The sequence below is a fragment of the Panulirus ornatus genome, chromosome 37 (genome assembly GCF_036320965.1).
Source record: "Panulirus ornatus isolate Po-2019 chromosome 37, ASM3632096v1, whole genome shotgun sequence".
NCBI lineage: Eukaryota > Metazoa > Arthropoda > Malacostraca > Decapoda > Palinuridae > Panulirus > Panulirus ornatus.
The window spans coordinates 27916999-27939698 of NC_092260.1; the positions used below are offsets into that span (position 1 = coordinate 27916999).

A 22700-nucleotide genomic window follows, 5' to 3' on the forward strand; every position below is an offset into this window, starting at 1 on the left:
AGAACATCCCCGGGAGAGATCTCAGAATCTTCCGTCCCCAGACATCCCAGAATCCAACTAAGAGATACAGAAGGTGGGTAATATTTTGTTGTCAATAAATGAAGCATCTCACATCGGCTGTGAGCGGTAATCTCACTCACAAATCACCAACACAACAACAACATTCAGTGTTCTCACCAACACCATAACAACACTCACTGCTCTCACCAACGCCACATCAAAACAGTCTTTTTCAGGAACTGAAAAAAAAATTTATGTGTCTTTCTAGAAGGGTCAGGTCACTGATGAAGAACATGAGAAGGCAAAGTGTTCCAAAATTTAGGTGTATGGAAAGAAACAGATTAAATACGTCCTCAAGTCTTCTATACTCTGTCTACCGTTAACTCTGATTGACGACTCATGTGCATGACTTTAACCATCGCTCTTCATTACCAACACATCGCTAGTCAGGTTTAGTACACCTCTGAGTAATATCAAACAGCTTACATAAACACACCGCTACGCAGTATTCGGACACCCCTACGCTGTTTTAACACATCACTCCAAGGCGCTACCATACTGTTCGTAATGTTAGCACATCGCTACAGTTTAAAGAATCATTAAGTCATGTTAACAGTCCCCTACGGCGTAAATGAACATTGGTACTTAGCATGGATGCACATGTACACGTTACAGCACCATCATGCCAGTGCTTAATGTCTATACACCATGACACGGTAACAGGGCATCCACCAATACGGTAACTCGCCACACCGCTACGGTAACTCAGCACACCGCTACACAGCATCGTACACAGCCTTAACTCAACATGGTACGCACCACTGTTGAGTCTAACACTTTAGCGAGGTGTTCGCTAGCCCGTCTCGCTACTCCCTACCTTACACTCGCTACACTAAAACTGGGCTCCGCGTCCTCTAGCCTGACGGAGGAACTGCTCTCTAGGGACACCACAAGGACATCTGAGGACATCCTGTGGACACCCGGGGAGGCTTCAGAGGGAGCCCCTGGGGACATTTCCACCCCCCCACCCTCTCCCCTCCCTACTAAGTGGGGCTCCCTCAGTCGGCCCGGTCACGTACACTGTCATATCACACCAGGGCGTGTGACCTCGCTGTGACAGACCCCAGCGTCACCAACCTTGTAACACTGGCGACGACCCGTGACAAACCCCTAGCATCACCAGTCTTGTGACACCGTACGCGAGGCGTGACAGACCAGGAATAAAGGAATGCCATTACCTGCTTCTCAACCAGGTAACCCCGTCGTAGACCATCAGGTCTTCTGTTCTCTATAACCTTACCATCTACCCTCAAGCATCCCCAACACACTGCATCATAGTCCCTGTAACACCACAGTTGATGGGGCTTCAGCCCCCAACATACCCCCTGAGCCTCAGAGACTCATTATGAGATGAATATTTCCTTTCATTCTCCTTAATCTCTTTGAATTTCGGTCTTCAAACTCTTATTGTATTCATCTGATCTCAACATAAAAATCTAAATTTTGTTTACAAAAAAAATGACATCTGCAGATCTTATTCACATTACGGCCGAATCCCCTGATATTCTACTCATCATTGTTACCATTCCATTACCCCTTAATACAATGTCCTTACCTAACTACTTAACCACTAATTCAGTAATGGGCCCGTCCTCCCACCTCAAGGACATGGCACGCGAACTCTTCCTTTCATCCTGATCATTATCATTCTCATTTCGTCCCTTCCCCTGATGATGGTGTGTGTCTGTTGACCTCAGTCCACACTCACCACCACACCGATGATCCCCAGGCACCGTGCACACCTGTGGTAGCCTCGTCGTCTTGCTCAACACGAAGTTAGGAAGATATTGAAATAATCTGAACTTCTGTTGTGTGTACCTGCTGGTGTGGGCGAACTAGTTACGGTACGCTGGTGTAGGGTACGCCACTGACCATGTCAGGAATGTGACATGACTCGGTATACGCCCAGGACTCGAGGAATATAATGAGCTGACCTGGGTTATGACCAGGACTCGAGGAATGAGCTGACCTGGGTTATGACCAGGACTCGAGGAATGAGCTGACCTGGGTTATGACCAGGACTCGAGGAATATAATGACTTGGCCTGGGTCACCCTCGGGCCTCCAAACCCTTGAACACTGAGGTACGACCCTTGAGCACTGAGGTACGACCTTTGAACGCTAAGGTACGACCCTTTATCACGACGGTGCGACAGTTCTGTATCCTGACCAAGTCTTTGATCTGACCTCTAATGGTTCTAACGCTGTGCTCAAGGGGTCAAAGACATCCGACTGGCCCGGGGGTCATCGCATCCCGGGGTCCATGGCTAAGACTGAGGAGGTCTATGTCGCCCCACAGACCACAATATGGTTTCTGGCGGTTATTAGCAGTTTCAGTATCGTTGATATGCTCCTAATCCCGTCGTAATTTGCATAATGAGAGCTATAATTGTATTACTCATTGAAGAAGGAAACACTCTGGTTTCCCAATCTTTCCAGCCTTACGGGTCAGGTCAAACACATCTCTACTATAGTTAAGATGGCCTTTGATCTAACCGTAAATGATCAGGTCAAAGGTCACCGTGTCGCAGGTGTGGGGAAGATGAGGATCCACTGATGATGACCTCGGGGTCTTAAAGTTGTCTCCAATGTTTGTCGCTTCTTCTCTCTTTCCACTTCTTAATTCCTGTGATTTTCTTATTACGCTCTCATCCCTTTTCCCCGTTTTCATTCTCATACTTCTTACATCTCCTTTCCCACTTGGTTCAACCCCCCCTCTCTCTCTCTCTCTCTCTCTCTCTTTCTCTCTCTCTCTCTCTCTCTCTCTCTCTCTCATCTTTCTCTACGACAGCACCCCAGGTCCAGAGACAGCCCCACAATCCCCAGGCCACCTCACTGAGTTATCCTAGTATTAAAGTTTTACCCGGCCGACTCAGTGGTCCTAGTGAGCTCCTTGTTTATACCGGGGAGGGCATCGCTTTCTTCTTGGTCTCTGTAGTAAAGCAAAAAAGACCCAGTGAACGCACTCCACTACGACTGCAAACACAGTCATACATGCATGGAAGTGGATTCGTAATAGATATACACACACAATTTAAGCAAATTTAGTATACAGCGAAGAGCTGTTAGTTTAGTATTGTAGATAGAAAATGGAGTCAAGGGAGGCGTTCTCTGGGCCTCTCGGTCAAGGGAGGTCTTTTCTGGGCCTCTCGGTCAAGGGAGGTCTTCTCTGGGCCTCTCGTAAATAAATCAACAAAAGAGAAACCGTACATAGAACACAGACCAGAGACTTGATGACACAGGGCAGAGATCGGGAGCAAATTCTGAGGATGAGCAACAGAAATAGGGAGGAATAATCGATACAAAGAAACAGGGACGTGGAGTCACGTAAGACGAAACTTTTCCATAACTTCCCCTGGAGTCAACTGGTAATCCAAGAGCAGTGGACCTAACCCGCCACCAAAATACCACCTCAATACCGTACAATTCATAAACACGATTGCGTATACAACACGCATTTATACAAACATACATTTGCATACGCAAGATTCCATGAATCCAGCAACACCACAATCCCACTAACCCAACAAACCCAGTAAGGCTGACGAGGCGGACGAGCCAAACATCGACCGACCGACGAAGCGAGCGAGCGGCCAGCGCACCAGCAGGAGTAACGGACGCGAAGCTCAGGTTCTTCTCCTTTGCTCCTCTCTCACTAATGAAGCTCTCTCTCTCTCTCTCTCTCTCTCTCTCTCTCTCTCTCTCTCTCTCTCTCTCTCTCTCTCTCTCTCTCTTTCCATGGAAGCACCCCTCGTTGTCACCATTAACTCAGAAATGATCCTTCTCACCATCTAGCGACCACAGAACCACAAGGATATATATGTAACTTAATATCGGGTCAAAGTATGATCTATGGACGTTCTAAGGATGGTAGATATTTCTTACCATGAAAAAAAAATCGTTTAAATCCCTCCCGAGAAAAAACGCGAGGGTGACAACACTACCTCTTGATCAGTGGACGTGTGCTCACACGATCATGTCTTCGGCAAACAACGAAAAAAAAAAAATCATGATTTGCTTCATGATAAACCAATATTTTAATCATGACTCAAACGATAATTACTGAAAACTCATGACTGCTTTTTTAATGATCACGAGTATACTGCTTAACATTAAAGTAGTTCATTAAAATAGAAAAAAAAAAATCTTGAATAATCACGGTCGCTCAAATATAAATTCATACATAACTTCAGACGTTCCAGGTGGGTTTAGCGCAGCCACTCACTCCAGCCCGGAGCGACCCTCACCAAGCTCTCTGGCTCTGGATCACATGTGAAACCACAAAAAGCAAATTAATTCAGCTAATTGCGTTTTACATTCCTGGCGGGAGTGAAGCAGCGGCTGCAGACGACAGTTCGGGCGGGAAGATGAAGAACATTTCTGAACATCAAGGTAATTTCTCTCTGTATTAAATTATGTGTTACACAAGTGAGTGTCGTGCTGGATAAATGAGTTACGATGCAACACTTTTTCATGCCGGACTTTGGAATCAAAGGGAGGTTGTGCGTGAGAGAAGACCGCGAAAAGAAGTAAATTGGGAGGATGTGTCTCAGTGTGAAATTCGTATATTGGCAATGGATACGGTGAGGTGGCTAGCTCAGGTAAGGCTGGGATGGAAGCACCATACGCGTTGGGGGGGGGGGGGGGTGTCGTATCCTCTCAAGCACGACAGTAAGACCTTTGGCCACGAAGGTACGGCCTTCCCCACCAAGACGGTACTGTGATGGCGAGACATCACCTAACTCAAGGTTCGTTACGTTGTGTTCAACACAGGTGTTGATCATTTTCATGACCAATATTTACTGTTTTCTTCTTTTAATTTGGCTTTTTTCTCATTCTCCGACCTGTCCTCACTCAAAGGATCCTCGACCTCTCCATCCTCCACAATAAAAACATAAAAATGGCTATCCCAGCTTCATAGTTGGCCGCTAAGCCAGAGTCACTCACAAGGGATTCAACCCCCAAAATCCTCCCAACTGAAACGTTGCCACGACCTTACAGGACTACAGATGACCGAAGCCACATCCATAAGGGAGGATCATCAAAACAAACTACAGGAGGATGAAGAATCCTACAACCACTCTACGTCTATACTATAGATGACGTAACTCCTATCCTTCACATGACCCCCCCCCCCCGGGGTAGAAACTTGAAGGAACACCTCCTCCCTTCCTCCACCATCCTTGAATCCAGTTTGACCCCACCTGCTCGCACCACCAAGAGCGCCAGCGTCTCCAGGGGAACATGAATTCCACGCCTAGATATTATCCACGTTCCTGGACATAACTATAATATCTCAAACATGTGAACCACTCCTGTTTCTGTTCTTGCTTATATTTACGTAGTGTCATTTATTTTGTGAATATTGGGAGTACTTGTGTGCCCCACAAGTCTCATTTGTGTTCATAAGTAAAGCGGAAATCAATACAGAATATTTACACCTAATGAGGAAAATATTCTGCTACCTACACGATATATATATATATATATATATATATATATATATATATATATATATATATATATATATATATAAGTGCTATCCCTGGGGATGGGGAAGAAAGAATACTTCCCACGTATTCCCTGCGTGTCGTAAAAGGCGACTAAAAGGGGAGGGAGCGGCGGGCTGGAAATCCTCCCCTTCCGTTTTTTTTTTTTAAATTTTCCAAAAGAAGGAACAGCGAAGGAGGCCAAGTGAGGATATTCCCTCTAAGGCCCAGTCCTTTGTTCTTAACGCTACCTCACTAACGCGGGAAATAGCGAATATGTATGAAAAACTATATATGTGTGTGTCCGGACACCGCCTGCATGAGCACAAACGTGAACTCACCCTTCAATGGTCTGTTTTGTTGATGGACAGAAAAGAGTACAACTTCGTCGTGGATCTTTTCACAACAAAGGAGTCCATCATTTCCCTGCTACTGCGCAGAGCGCGGGGCTAAAGTTCTCTCTCATCTCTTTTTCATCCACTATGACAAAGAGGCCAGTCTGCGAATCATAACACCTCGTAAGAGCGATTCCATAATTGTCCAGCCTAAGGTGACTGGAGCAAGCAACGCGGTAAAGGGTGAAAAAAAATGTGTCTTTACCATTTTCTTGCTACCACCAGCAACACTTTACATCAAAAGGATAACGTTCGTAAGCCCGTAACTCCCACAGTGATGTATGAGCCCACCGACTCTCTCTCTCTCTCCCCCTAGTGTACCACAGGGATACGACCCATTTATTATGTCGTATGGTCGTTTGTCCTGAGAAACTTTACGGAGATTATAACCCTTAATAACACCTCGTCTTTCTGCACCCACCCTTCTTGCCTTAATTTAGCTTAGTCTACTTACTGACCGGCGCCTCACTTACAACGTACTTAAATAAGTGTATAAAATAGTTGGATGGTTCCTGATTACAACGAGGAGACACTTAACATGACGTAAGGCTGCGTCCGACGTCGTCCCGGTCAGTTACGATCGTACGTATAGATATAACCCAAGTATAAACACTGGGTTGTTTACTTGTCTGTCCTACCGTGTTTTTGTTTCAAAGACAAAAATTGAGGACGACTGTGCCATTTCATGAAGACATTATCACTTTACGTAAATACCTTGACAGAGAGACAGAGAGACAGACAGACAACCCGTTGATCAAATTAAAAAAAAAGAATGTAAACACATTAATAGTTGGTTACTGTGGAAAATACATAGACACCAAATTCTTAAATAAGATATCAATGATGAATGAAAAAGATAACAGAGCGATTGTAACTACACTGTACATAAACTACTACTAATACGAAGTAACCACTGCCCAGGCCTTCACCACATACATGCCTGGCTAAAAAAGACAAAAAAAAATACAAATACCAGAATAAATCCAGCTCGTATAAGAGTCATATCCGCTGTGAAAAAAAAAAAACTCCGAGTCTAGATTCATTGTCAACAAGTGAAATAAATGAGCTAACAATTAAATAGAACAGTATTGTCCAGAATAATTGAAAACATGGACTTCACATGACAGTGAAATAACAATTAACGAGATTATAATTACTGGAATGAGACTCCTGTACGATGGATGAAATTCAATAAGACTTAACAAAGTTAATTTGGTGAATGCATTAAACTGTAGTGTGTAGCAGAAAATGACACTCACAACAGACCCAGGACCTTACCTTTATAGACCCGAGAGAACAGAATCATCCTCTTCTATGGCCTCCTTGAGACGTACAGTGGCTCGACCTTTGACCTGACCCTTAATGGCCTGGTCAAAGGCCGTGCCATTATACCAACAAGTCGTACTGTAGCGATCAAGAGTTGTACTTTCGTAGTCAGTTGTAAAATCGATAACACAATAAGAGGTCACTGAGATGTGTGTCTCGCTTACCAACGGCCACAGGTGAACTGGGCGGTTGGTTCTTTTTCCCTCTCGATCTATCGACTGCCAGGGTCATTAATTTCGGTCATCTGCGTCAAGATATCTACGACTCTACGTCGTTCAAACCAACAATGGGCAAAACCTTGAATATCTTCCTCAGGTGTTCGAGATAAATCACAGACCATTCGCGCCTTCGCTGAGTGTGTGTGTATATTCAGCTCCTTCAGAGATGGGGGTTAACGAGCAGTTACTTGCCAGGAAGGTTAGGACTGTTTTGTTTACATGTTGCCTGCCACCTCCTGCTGCTGGCCTTACCGTGCGTGTCTATACGTGGTACAAGACTTTCAGCACTTTCTCATCATTGATTTAACTCGTTCTTGAAGACTTGTGACTTTTTCAAGTCACTGGAGAATTATAGATTGTAATCCGGTCATACGAGATTATCGACTCTCACTCGGGGAAAATTAGAACGAAGTTTTTCCATCTGATATCGTTTAAAGTCGCCTCTGGTCGTTATGAAAGCAAGAGAATTTGAGCCTCGTAGTCTTGTGACGTACAGCAGGTTTCGCTGACAACTGCAAGAAGTTTAGGAAGGTACAACCAATTGATAGATACTGTACCATCAACCTTAATTCATACATCTATCTATCTATCGGAAATACTATTCCCTTATCTACCCGTACATCTATCGACACCATTTTCTCTTATCTATGTATATATTCTTTGCTCTGCTTAACACTCACCTTCCCCAAGTCAAATGATTCCCACATATTTCCAAACTTCTATTCATTTTCCACATTGCGTTCCGTTCCTTTCATACTCCACCCCCTCCTCCACTCCCCTTCCACCGCCCTAACCCCTTCCACATTCCTACTCTTCCCTTCCCTCACCCGTGCCCTCTCCCTGTCCCTAAATCTTCCTCCCAACTCCCCTCCCTCATGGCACCATGACTGACATCCCTCCACAGAGTGGCTGGGGCGAGAGGCCGGCCCAGCGTTCCTGTGGGGGTAGCCACCGTCAGGAGGGAAGGAGGGAGGACTTCACTCACATTCCTCAATAACTCACAACTACACACACACACACACACACACACACACACATTAGCCTAAGCCAGGTACCCATTTATCGACCAACCCCTCAGGGAGGATGAACACCTGGATTGGGTGTGGGCAAACTGCCGCGACCAGAATTCGTGGTGTACCGGTTAGCGTTACCGACCATAGGCCAGCCCGGGGTCGGACCCGCATAGGTTCGAATCTTGGGTATAGCAGTCGGCCTACACCCACCTTAGGTGTTCATCCTTGCCTCGGAGGCGGTCGATAAATGGGTACCTGACTTAGGCTGGGGTGTGTGTGTGTGTGTGTGGTTGCATCAATATATAGGGCCAAAGACATGGTATATATATATATATATATATATATATATATATATATATATATATATATATATATATATATATATATATATATACCTACATACAAGTAGATAGACGGGGACAACACAAACGGTGATCACACACACACACACACACACACACACACACACACACACACATACCTCATCCAACAACACAGTCCAATTCTACAACAGTCCACAGAACCTGCCCCTGATTTGATCGTATGATTCCAATTAATCATCCTTTGCAAACTAAATGATAAAACCATTAGTATCAAATAAACTTACAAAGACCCTACCATTAATCATCTGCCCGTACCTTCACACACCTTGGAATAAAACCTAACAACTTGGTAAAAAGAAAAAAAAAAAACATGTATTTATAACCCTGGAAGTTGTTAATTTAACGAGTCGAGGTTGGGTCATTAGGAGGACGCTGGCAAGGAGGTGGCACATCACGAGCAGCAATTGCCACTCTCCCCAGGCACTACTGCAGCCAGCCAGCCTCAGGGTACACCTTTGGCTCCCAGGGGGATGACCTCCCTCGGTACATCGTCTTACACTGCCGACAGATCGAGGAGGCCAGGCTGCAAAGGCCTTAAAACTGGCATGTCTGTAAACTGGGAAATACAGTTACACACAGATGAATAAAACTATAAAAACATACGTATAGTTTGAATTATTCTATACACGACGTACAAGCATACACACGATCGCAAGGACGTACTGATGTATATACACATGCATACAAACACCCATACAGTTAAGTAACATGTTTACTACGACAAACAGACACACAAAAAGCTAAATACAAACACACAGACACACACACAGACACACACAGACACACACACACATATAAAATCACACACGAATTCATACATACGAATATACATACATACACATTCTATACATTGCAGAATATAATCTGCAGTGCGCGTGCACGCTTTCCAGTTATGTAGTGGAACAAAAAGTAATTCACGTTTAGAATTTGGGGAATTTTTTATAGTTTTGGTCCATAAAATAGTTTGAAAATTTGTTTGTCAGACGGCACACCGCTGACACATACATATATGACCTGCGTCGGCTGACGGTCATGTCTCTAGCCTACTGGCTCACAGAGATCGGTTTTCCTGACGATTATTAAGATGGTGTGTCAGCCCAGACGGTCTGACACTACTGACGATCATGTATCTCGTCTCAGCCACAAAGATCCACTTCGTCTAAAAATAGAGGATTACCGAGTCCACTGGTGCACTGGCCAGCCCTCACTCATCACCCAGCAGGGTCTCCCAGTACACACCACTCACTACACACACACACACACACACACACACACACACACACACGAACATAAAACGACGAAAAGAGAAACATGTTGATTGTAAATATTTTGTCTGTGCTTTACTTGAAATAATGGGACGATTAGAAAGCAGTGATGGAAATGAACAGTGGAAACATAGGGCCAGGAGGTGGACAAATGGCATGACCAGGAGGTGGCGAGAATGACAGGGGCCAGAAGGTGGAGAGAATGACAGGGCCAGGAGGTGAACAGAATGACAGGACCAAGAGGTGGACAAAATGACAGAGGCAGGAGGTGGACAGAATGACATGACCAGGAAGTGGACAGAATGACGGGGCCAGAAGGTGGACAGAACCAACAGTATTTACCAGAAATGCACATCATTGTACATCATGCGATACACGACACAATGTAATAGTACACTCCACCCAGTACGTCGACTAGCAAGAGACAACCAGCTCATACCTTTTGCCACCTGACACCCAGTATACAACAGCTAGTACACACACACTAGTAGTAGGTACCAAACAGTACATTACACTACCTCTGCGTCCGAAACCAGGATGTATCGTGTAATACAGATGGTACAGTACACACCACCCATTACAAACAAGAAATACACACCACCCATACCATAACACTGATACACAACCTCTTCACAAAACCCAACACAAATCACTAAGTAAGCACCATCGGTACACCCCACTCCCATCCAATACACCTCACCAATACACCCCACCAGTACATCCCACCAGTGCACCCCACCATTACCCACCGCACCAGTACACACCACTCCTCATCGCAAGCGCCTGTAATCCACCTCGGTAACTGAGCATAACCAGAGGTTTAAATGCTTCTTGGAAATAAGTAACTGATGATCCTCTTTGGTTTACAAAGTTTCTTTCAAGCTCTGCCAAATGTGCTACGCAGGAGAGAACCTGTCAACGAGTACGATACTACACAATAAGAATCAGATCCGACACAATACTTGTTCCCACAAACCTGCACTGTGGTATGTAATTCGAAATACTTTTGATATGTTTGGAACACCTGAAAAAAAAAGAAAGAGTGGAGAACGAACAGTATTCTACTCGATGTTGATGGATAGAAATGAACTGAATTTGTTGGAAGTCAGCGAGCGTCACCTGTGTGTACACTGACATCACAAACGGGTCATTTTAAAGATTAATTTCCATGTCAGGGAATGTAGGAGGGGACTTCCATGCAGGATTGCGGTGTAATATAGATCCAAAGATATTCATGGTGTTATCACCAAAACTATCATAATGGGATTCTATCTAATCCAGATAGTTATATTAGGATCTCAAGCGATTTAAGAGGATTAATTGTGTTTATCGTCTGTCATATTCCATTGAGGGAAACTTTTCAATCAACGGAACGATAAATTTCAGTTAATCTCCAATAAATGAATTAGCGATATGAATCTCATGTTCTCATTAACCTATCATGGTCATAATCCAAATAAGATGTGTACCTGGATGAGTCGAGCCATGTTTACAATAACGGGCCAGCAGAGGAGGTCTCGACCTTAATTAAGGCTGAAATATGGCCTTTGTATACCCACTTCAGGGAAGCTTATAAGCCTATGGTTCCACACCTGAGCCCCTCTTACACCTGGGGAGAGAGAGAGAGAGAGAGAGAGAGAGAGAGAGAGAGAGAGAGAGAGAGAGAGAGAGAGAGAGAGAGAGAGAGAGAGAGAGCATGCACGTACAAAATCATTATGGACAAATATAATTTCCTTGGTAGAAATTATCAGCGATGACTCCTCCTGTGCGAGTGTCTCTCTCTCTCTCTCTCTCTCTCTCTCTCTCTCTCTCTCTCTCTCTCTCTCTCTCTCTCTCTCTCCCTTATCTCCTCATAGGAGAGATCTTGAGGGACGTGTGTTCTATCTCTGTGGTCTCCCCACCTAGCAATGAACCATGGCTGTGCCCACACACACACACACACACACACACACCGCCTCACATCCTCCCAACACCACATGTTGATGCTTAGCATCCATGTCATCCTGACCTTATCACAAGCCACCAATACTCCTCATGTGTCGTGAAATGACCCAGTAGACTCCCTGTGTCACAGTCTCTCGAGGTAACAGTTTCCCGTGACTGGGGTTACTTCCAGGAGCGTAGTCCTGGTCTGGTGTGTTACGTCACATGACGGAGGTGTCCTTGCACGACCCTCTGCAGGAAGGTCATCGCTCGGGACACAGGAGACACTGCTGTTTGCTCCAGTTCATGCCAGGAAAAGTTGGCAAGTTGGCCGGGTGTCGGGAATGTCACAGGTCACAGTACTGGAGGTCATAGTCACCGCCACAGGTCACAGCACTGGAGGTGGCAGTCACTGTCACAGGCCACAGTGCTGGAGGTCACAGTCACAGTACTGGAGGTCACAGCTACCGTCACAGGTCACAGTGCTGGAGGTCACAGTCACCACAACAGACCTTTTTCATTTTTCATCCTGACCCTCCCGCCTGCCCGCCTGTTAGTATCATATATTCAGTCATGAATAATGACTAATTTACACTCTGGTTCGGGTTTACCTGAGGCAGATGTACCAGCGCCATGTCATTTTTTTTTTTTTAAGTCTAAAAGTCAGAGGTCGTGGTCACGGGCCGGGTGAGATACTTGGGACCAGGCCAAATATATGTATATATATATATATATATATAATTTCCAAGGTCTTCCTTTCAAAAGGCTACTGCCGCCAAAGCTGCGCTACCCCCAGTAGCAGGGACATGTGAACTCCTTTGGACTAAGAAATCCTTTGACGAGACGGTACTTCCAGTAACACGGCCTCGCGGTGTGACGTCCTGCAAGTGGGATCCAGTACTATCCACTCCGTCCCAGGAGGAGACGAGCAGAGTCTCTGGTCTCATGACCGTAAAGTTCTGGGTCAGAAGAAAGGCTGAGAGTGGAACGAATATTTGGATTCCATCTTGGCCATATCATCCCCTTCTCTTTTTTTTCCTTTTATGTACCTTCTTCCCTACGTATTCCTTGCCCCCCTCTCCCCACCTCTCTTCTCTCTCTCTCTCTCTCTCTCTCTCTCTCTCTCTCTCTCTCTCTCTCTCTCTCTCTCCCACGTGCTCCTGACGTCAGCCAGAACATTGTTTGATTATATCGCAGATTGCTTTCTCAGCTGAAGTGGCCGGCACTGTTTGAGGCATGAGGGTCAATACGACCGCTGCACGGGTTCCCATGATTGTTGCTGCCTCCCTTTTTATCAGCCGAATCTCGAGGCGAGCTTTCTTAGTCCCGATGGCAAGGGGAAGAGAGAGAAGTGAGGGGGAGAGTGAGAAAGGAGACGACGGCAAGGGGAGGAATTGTGTGAAGTGGCCAGCTTATGGCCCCGTATCACACAGTGGCCATCTCACAACCCCGCAGCACATCCTGGCCAGCTTGTGGTCCAACACCACACCCTGGCCACATCACAATCCTGCAGCACATCCTGGCCAGCCTGTGGTCCAGCACCACACCCTGGCCAGTTTAGGGTCGGGTATTACATCATGGCCAACTTATGGCCCAGTAACCCGTCTTGACCACCTCCCACATAGGAAAATAAAACATCTTTTTATGTGACGTCCAATATTGTTTCCCCCACCTCTATTATCCTCGACGCCACCATAAAAATACACCATTATACTAATGGGTTTTACCATAAAAATTCCTGTCTTCTTTTCCTTTAATATTTACGGTATTGTCGAGGGAGTTAGTGCCGGCCGGCGGATGCTAACTGGCCTCATTAGCACACCGCACTCTTTTCCCTGCTCTTCCTCAACTTGCAGGGCGTGAAATCGTGATGACCAGCGCTCTCCTCTCTCGTCCTCAGTACGACTCCAGGATCTATGGACTCCTGCTGGCGGGGATAATCTTCTCTCCAGATAGCATCTCCAATTTATTGAAAAATAATTATCGGCAATTTTAATAATCAACTTCATCCTCACCTAGACTCATCCACCACCCTCACAGAGACTCATCCTCCATCTTCACTTACACTCATCCCCCACCCTCACCTAGACTCGTCCTCCACCCTCACCTAGACTCATCCTCCACCCTCACCTAGACCCAACACTCCACCTTCACCTAGACTCATCCTTCCACCCTCACCTACACTCATCCCTCCACCCTCATCTAGACTCTTCCTCCACCCACACCTAGACTCGTCCTCCACCCACACCTAGACTCGTCCTCCACCCACACCTAGACTCGTCCTCCACCCACACCTAGGCTCGTCCTCCACCCACACCTAGACTCATCACGCCACCCTCACCTAGACTCGTCCTCCACCCACACCTAGGCCCAGCTGTTCGGTAATTTCACTATTTCACTCAAAAAAAAAGTTCAAATATTCTATTCACCAAAACGCCAGCGTTTACAGGATATCTCTGTATATCTGTGCATAGGTGTTACCGGACTCCGCCTGCATCAGGTAACACCTCGGATGCGAAGTGACCTTCAGTGAGGTTGCATCATTTTCAGTGGACGGAAAGGAGCACAATTTCTCCAAAGAACTTTTCCCTACAAAGAAATCGATCATTTGCCTGTTGACAACGCTAGCGTAGCCAGCCGCTACACCCAAGTTACAGGAATTCTGAAACGTTATATGGGGTCGGGAGGCTGGAAATCATCATCATCCCCCCCTCCTATATTACCGCAATCCAAAGGGAAGAATGCAAGATGGGGCCAAGTGAAGATTTCCTCTTTTGTCGTCTCTCACCCTCCTGAATCATCAGGCATCCACGAGACCTGAGAACCATCATCATCGCATCCTTCCATCTCCTCATTATTCTGTCTCTCTTTGTTATGATCTGTCTGTCTCTACCTGCATGTACAGTGCAGGGAGAGAGAGAGAGAGAGAGAGAGAGAGAGAGAGAGAGAGAGAGAGAGAGAGAGAGAGAGAGAGAGAGAGAGAGAGAGAGAGAGAGATCCGCTCATGAGGCCTCCCTTATCTCTCGAACTCACTCTATCACCTAACCTCTTTTTCAACTATCGTTTACAAGCAGCGTTCAGACTTTCATTATTCATTTCTTTCGTTGTTCCATGTAGCCACTAATCTGATACCGTTAAAAGGACTTTCTATCCATATCTACTCACAAGTTTCTTCCTTAAATTCATATAATGGTCAATGTCTGTTCTTTTTCTCTGTGTATCTTTGGAAGAACTGTTCTCTGTTTACACCATCAAACTGGTTTAAGAAAAAAACCGTCAGCGTCACACCTTACTTTTCTCTCATCCACGGTGGACATATGTATGGCCTCTAACCTCTCACTATAACACAGTTCTTTGTATCAGTGTTATGTATGTCCTTGTGGACTGAATGCCAGCAACCTACGTGTATGTGAGACAGAAAGAAGAAACAGAACCCTACACCAGGAAGAGGAACTTGGCAGCCACTGTAATGCAGGTTCGCTGTGCCACTCTCCTTAACCCTGTCTTCACTCAGGCACCAGTACCTCCCTGGTCGGTTGACTGCCAATCATTACGCGTGTGTGTGTGTGTGTGTGTGTGTGTGTGTGTGTGTAAGTAAATATGCTGATTCGTGTCAAAGTAATAACCAGGAGTGCCAGGAGGAGGGACAACCAAACACAAGCTACAATTTATCTTTTATTCATTTAAACAGATATAAATCAACTGTTCTATAATCAATGTTTTAGGTTTGACTTACAGTACGTCATTATTATTATCATCATCATCAACACAAGTTTCTCTATCCCATGATCTAGTTGAAAAGATATATATATATATATATATATATATATATATATATATATATATATATATACCCTCTCTTGAGTGAAGGTGTGGCGCCTGGAATCATGATATTCCATGATCCTAAGTGTTTTTTCAAACTTTCCAGAAATTTACAATGATTCCAGTTTTATCTAATAATCCAGAATTTCTGCTATATCTTTTCACTAAGGTTTTACAGAGTCTCTGTTTCTTCAATTTTTTTTGGTTTTCTTGATCTAGAAATTTCTCCAATACTCCAGAATATTCCAGGCTCTGGAGTTGAACCAAGAATCCAGAATTTCTCAACAGTTCAGACGTCTTCCATGGTTCCACCTAACTTCCAAATTTTCCACAAGTCTTTGTTCCAGGATCAGACTTTGTAAGGATTGGGTCATTCAACACTCCATGCAGAGGTGACGACGACTTCACCAGCTGACCAGCAAGGTAGTCGCCTGAAGAAGTTAAGAGGGAGGAAGGGGGATGGGGGGAGAAATACCAGCCTCTTGATAAGAGATAATCATAATGGAAGATCCTGGCGAACCAGGAGTGAAAGTGGGTGAATCAGGTGGGGGTGTAGGTGGGAGCCTAAGAGTGGGAGACTCAGGGAAGTAGGTGGGAGCCTCTGGTGGGGGATTCAAGTTCAACTAACTGGGAGCCTAAGTTGGGATTCAGGGTAAGTAGGTGGGAGCCTTAAGTGGGAGGGAGACTCAGGGGATGGTTGGAGCCTAAAGTGAGGCACTGAGAGGAGTAGGTGGGAGCCTAAAGTGGGAGACTTATAGCCTAAGGTGGGACTCAGGGGTAAGTGGGAGCCTTTGGTGGGAACTCGGGGTAGATGATGCCTAAGATGGGACCCAGGAAATAGGTGGGATCCTACGTTGAGAATCAGGAGGTAGGTGGGACCCTAGGACAGGGATCGGGGGTAGATGGGAGTCTAAGGTGGGATTCAGGGGGTAGATGGGAGCCTAAGGTGGGACTCATGGGACACATGGGAGCCTAAGCTTTGGGATTCAGTGCGAAGGTAGGAGCTTAAGGTGGAATTTGGGAGTAGGAGAGGGAGCTAAAGGTGGAAACTCCTTAAGGCAAAGAGGAGCGAGGGAGGAGGAGAGAACGTAGACCTTGAGGAGTTAATACCTGAGGCTCACTGTGATGGCTTACAAGGTTCATGTTGCGTGTGTGTGTGTGTGTGTGTGTGTGTGTGTGTGTGTGTGTGTGTGTGTGTTGTCTTCCTCGCAGTTTACTCTGTAAATGCAGTCTCCTATAGAGCTACTAAATTTTTGTAAACAGTTCACATTTCTTCCACGTACACAGAAAAGAATTTAGTGTGCTTTTTACAGTCTTGCTCCTCGTCGTGGGCCAAGAACTTAGATGAAAGGACATTCCCGAAAATATTCTTCACAATCATCGTTAAAGCTGAATTACTCATACATTGTATACATATATGTGCCCTTGTGATCAGGGTCAGTTATGACGTCAGCGTTGTTAGCCTTTATTTGCCAATATCTATTACACCAGCGACAAATACAATTTGGAAACTGATTCAACAATATGAAAATAGAATACATTCCAATACCGTACTATGTTGTACACTATCGTACATCACCAGGGGCTGTCGCACACTGTGATGCAGTATCGTACAAACTTTCGGAAAATTGTTGTAACAGTGCTGGGTGGTACAGGATCATGTAATACGAGTGCCAGTCATCGAGTCTAGCACGAAAGATTTCTTTCCCAGTTCTGTCTTGACTCAAAACAATGAACTGTCCGTCCACCAGTTGTCCAAACTGCTGGTGTTCAGTCGGTCAGTCGGCCTCACGGATGACGGCAAATGGATTGGTCTACGATCCGTTCGACGAGGGTAAATAGGTGGACGAACTGCGGCCCCATCCAGACCTTTGTGTCGCTGCTCCTGAAGCAGGTGTTACAGAGCTTTGGGGTAAGGAAGAAGCTGTGAGGAAGACTGATTTAGTGTAAGGATACAGTGTAATGGGTCTGGTGGAGGTTTACTACAGCACGACGGGTCGGAGAGGAGGGGGAGGGGGTTACTACAGCATGCTGGGTCTGGTGGAGTGCTACTACAGCATGAAGGATCCCGTAGGGGAGCTACAGTGCTACAGGTCTGGTGGAAGGCTATAGCGTCACGGGTCTGGTAAGGGCTGTAGCGTGACGAGTGCAGTGGAGAGGACGAGTCCACCACCTTCAGGAGCGCCAGGATGGTCGTCTCGTGCCGATGTAAGTGGCTCCACAGCGCAGGATGACCTTCAGTAGCGTTGTGTCTGGTCGACGACGTCCAATGTTGGTCCAATGTGTGAGGTGGACAGGAAATTCTGCCAACGGAATGAGTTTGCGAGGGAGGGAGAGAAGGATCCAGTGTGAGCAGGAGGAGGAGGCGGATGGGTCTTCATTCCTGACGGTGGCAGGAGGGAGAGGAGGTCGTGTCTTCAGTACTGATGGTGGCAGGAGGGATAGGGAAGTCGTGGTCCTCAGTGCGGATGATGGCAGGAGGGAGAGGGGGTCGAGGTCTCAGTGGGGATAGTGACGGGAGGGAGAGGGGGTCGTGGTCCTCAGTACTGATGGTGGCAGGATGGAGAGGGAGGTCGTGGTCCTCAATGTTGATGGTGGCAGGAGGGAGAGGGGGTCGTGGTCTTCAGTGCGGATGGTGGCAGGAGGAAGGGTGGTGGTGGTAGTTCCTCAATACTGACGTTGGCAGTGCACAGAGTAAGTGGAGCCCTTGGGGTAGGAGTTAGAATGAGGAGTAACGGGGCTGTCGAGCGTGGGGCAGGAGGAGTCCCTTGGACAGCGACACTTGGGATTGACCAGGGCGGTGCCGCTGCCGATGCTCACCTCCTTGCAGGGCGTTTCCTCCGTGCACGGCGGCAGCTGTGGGACATCACAGGTTTTATGGTTTTCCTAGTTATATATAGCAAACACCTAAGATACTGGCAGAATGTAAAGATACCATACTGATTTTAGACATATTTCATTCATAACTACATTAAGAAAGCTGCCTCTCACTACTGACACCAAGGAACTTACAAATATCCTCACAAACATTCGTGAAACAATCCACTGTACATGTCCAAGAGGAATCATGGCAGTGACCATATCTACAGCGTCATCAAATCCCATTACTGGTAGTGAGAGACACCTAACCTGTCATGCGTTTGATAAAGAAATGTCACATTGTTTTGAGTGGTGTAAGGCGAGGGAGACTGACCCTTGAGCAGGAGTGGACTGTGGCCATGACCAGCTCTCCGTCGACCACTTCCTCCACGATGTCGGAGCGGATGTGGGCCAGGGGTGGCGGGCAGTAGCAGTGGATGCGGTGCACATACCCGGCCACGCTGAACGTCGCCTTGTTGAAGATGAAGGCGGCCGTGTAGGCTTCCTCGTCCCGCCCACACACATGCACTGGAGGAGCCGACCCACAGAACTGTTGGTGGTCGGACGCCAGGTGGGTTGAGAGGGACGGTTAGCTGTGGTGTGGTTAGTGGCGCTAGACTATGGCGAGGTGAGTGGTGCTGGGACTGTGGTACAGAAAATGGTGCTTGAACTGTGTCGTGATGTGGTGATTGTTGGAGAACTTTGGTGTGGTGTGGTAGATGCTGAAAAATTAAGGTGTAGTGAAAATGTAGAAATGTAATGTGGTTAGAGTGGTGCAATATCGTAGTTTGGTAAGTGGCGCTGGACTGTGATGTCGCGTGGTGAGTGGATACGCAAAACTATTTGGGTAAAACACATAGCATTCCGGCCCACGCTCGCTGGCCCTGCAACACATAGTGACCAATGGTCACTGTTCATGCAACACATACTAATTCACACACTGGGGACGACAACTCCTCAGTCATGAACCACGTCACGAGACACAAAAGACTCTGTGTTTACATTGCCTAAACGCAGCTTCCTCAAAGACTTGACCAACAGCGCCAAAGATGATAAGTTTCAAAGTAGTATTTCAAGTCTTTGACATCACTTCTTACGAGCCAATGACATATGAGACTCAAAAGCATCCAGAGAGAGGCAGATTACCTTGCTTTCGCGAGAGGCAGATTGCCTTGCTTTTCGCGAGAGGCAGATTACCTTGCTTTTCGCGAGAGGCAGATTACCTTGCTTCCACATTTGTGAGATATCTGCTGTGTGATCCAAGCACTCGTCCTCTTCTCCAGCCTAGACCCAAGTCCCGTATCCCTACGCTTATCCCTCTATTCTATGTCTTCACTTTGTTTTTCTCAGCTCTGAAGCTCTCGAAAATCCAGAGATAAAAAGTCTTTTGCCCTGTCTTTCCTTCGGATATCGTTGCTCCCACAGGAAGTGCGTGTATTAATGATAAACTCACTCCATTATCTCTGTTTATGTAAAGACAAAAGTCCCACTCGCGACTTTTCGCAATCATCTTATCTTTTATCTGTAACGTTTGTCGACGCTGGAACTCTCCAATGTACACATTTTACCCAACACCTGCAGCTCTCTCAGTGGGCAGCATATATACATATTATTTATCCTCTGTCAGTCAGGAGTTCCGTTTCTTGGCAATATATGTACTCCTGGAACACATACCTACATAGCGTGGGTGATCCTGGAACCTATACCAGCCTATCACAACTGAGCCTGGATTAGCGACCCAACGCACACTATACGACCACTGATCTTCAACCAAGAAATAGTCCTGGAACACATAGAAGCACACACACGCTAGTCCCGGAACATATATACCAGCACTCACTCACAGGCCCCGGAACACAGAACACCCATCCACCAGTCCTGGAACACATATCAGCTCTCACTCAGAGATCCTGGAACACATAACGGCAAACACCCACCTGTCCTGGAACCTATGTACACCAGCACCCACTCACAGGCCCTAGAACACATAATAGCATACACCCACCTGCCCTGAAACACATACCAGACCCACGCACAGGTTCTGGAACGCATAACAAAATACACCCCGACTTGCAGAACCAGCATACACCCACCTGTCTTGGCCATGGAACACGTAACAACATTCACCCTCACATGCCCTGGAACGCACACACCCAGCGGCCTCTGAAATTAGAAAAGTCAGAGGACCCAGGAACCCCAAGAATGGCCTGCACGACTTTGTGGATAAATCTGGAGCGACTTCAAGGGAGGTTCGAGGAGGGAGGGAAGCCCTTCATGATGCCTCCAGCCTGGCCAGGAATTAGGTGGTGAGCGATGGCTAAAGTAAATGGCGGGAGTGCCTGCCGACCGCTCAATGGGGGAAGCCTCTCAAAGACACCAGCGTTCCTAAGGATATTGGTCCCGTGGAACTGCCTGCTGGGGGCGCCGTTGTGACGGGTAGCGAGTGTACTGATGGAGGAAGGGAAATTGAGGTTATAAAGATGATGGAAGGAATAGACAGTAGGGAGGGTACCAGGCGTAGAACACCGGCGAGAAAAGAGAAGTAAACCAAATAGTTAGAGTGAGTTGAAAGATGAGAAAAGCAAATGCCGAGAGAGAGAGAGAGAGAGAGAGAGAGAGAGAGAGAGAGAGAGAGAGAGAGAGAGAGAGAGAGTGTAGTTGCTACTGACCTTTGACCTTCTCACGCTGTGTTGTTTATACATGTTGCACATCATGTGCATCCAGCCTGTGCTGATGTTGACATTTGACCTGTTCACTTGGAAATACCATCCTTCACCTCGTCCTGTTACCAACCATTCACCCGACTTGACCTTAATCATCTCGCAAACTATTACCATTTAACCAGCTCTTGGTGTTAACCTCTAACCTCAATTTCCTTGACCTAAACATCACCTTCGGAAGCTACAGATATTCAACGCGTGCTGGTGCGTTAACCTCTGACCCCCGACTGACCTTGAACTGCTGGGAGCCCATGGTGATGGAGCGGCCGTCCTGAGGGTCCCAGTGTAAGCCACAGGAGCCGAGTCTTGGTGGGCAGCGGCAGAAGTGCAGGCTGTTGACGCCATACGCGTTCACCTGCAAGTACGCACAGGCCGACCCGACGCGGCAGTAGGGTGCGTCCGTCTCCTCCTGTGCCGGCAGAGACGAGACGGTTTAGAGCAGGTGGGAGAGGAAAAAGGGTAGTTTAGGGTAGGGGGACAGTGAAAGGCAGTTTAGGGAGGGGGAGGGAGTGAAAGGCAGTTTAGGGAAAGGAGAGTTTAAAGGGCAGTTTAACGTACAGGGGAACTGGAGGGCGCTTTAAGGTAGGGAGGAGCAAGTGGTCAGTTTAAGGCTGGGAATAAAAGAAGGGAAAAGTGAAGCAGTTGATAAAAGGAAGGAGAGAGGAAGCAGTATTAGAAACAGTTTCCCACGAAGTAGGGTGATAACGTTAGAGTCAGTTTATACCAAGGAGAGATAAGCGAGACGATGAGAGTAAGAGACAATTTGGAGCGTAAGAGACAAAAACAGACAGAAAGTGGGAAGCAACTGAAAGCAAGGGAGAGACCAGTGGTAGTAGGTGGGGACACTGACAACCTGAGGAAGAGAGAAAGAGGCAAAGAGCGGAACAGTTTAAGGCCGGGAGAGAGAGAGAGAGAGGAAGGTATAGCCAGATTCTTCCTAGTTTGGACAGGGTTAAGTAAGTCTTGATTCAAGGAAAGAAAACGGGCAGAGAGGCAGTTTAGGACGATGGGGAGATCCCGGCGGGTTAGCCCAGGACGATTAGGGAGAAGGGGAAGATGTGAATGGCAATCTAGAATGGAGAAAGATGAAGAGTAAAGGAGGCCATTTGGAGCAGAAGACGGGGGCTGGTATGGTGTCCACTCGTCAGAGTGTCTGAAACAAAAGTGTTGATTACCGTAATATATGATCTTTGACCCAGTCTGACCCACGAAAGATATTTGTGACCTT

General features: G+C 46.6%; 2 protein-coding genes across 5 annotated transcripts in view; both read right to left on the bottom strand.

The window, feature by feature from the left end:
- Window positions 1-7361, bottom strand: part of LOC139760641 (uncharacterized) — a 137200-nt gene extending 129839 nt beyond the window's left edge. The window contains exon 1 of one of the 4 annotated variants that reach the window (XM_071684064.1): window positions 7222-7361. The gene's annotated coding sequence lies outside the window, so the exon portion shown is untranslated. Of the gene's footprint in view, window positions 1-819; window positions 977-7221 lie in introns of those variants that run through there. The other 3 variants (XM_071684063.1, XM_071684061.1, XM_071684062.1) reach the window with 3 other exon arrangements.
- An 8372-nt stretch (window positions 7362-15733) lies between these two features.
- LOC139760646 (U-scoloptoxin(11)-Sm5a-like) overlaps window positions 15734-22700 on the bottom strand; it is a 22288-nt gene continuing 15321 nt past the window's right edge. Inside the window, exons 2-4 of the mRNA XM_071684073.1 lie at window positions 21705-21881; window positions 19087-19302; window positions 15734-18749 (exon numbers count right to left, since the gene is read on the bottom strand). Coding sequence (XP_071540174.1) covers window positions 18561-18749; window positions 19087-19302; window positions 21705-21881 — 582 coding nt within the window. The 3' untranslated portion in view covers window positions 15734-18560. The remainder of the gene's footprint in view (window positions 18750-19086; window positions 19303-21704; window positions 21882-22700) is intronic.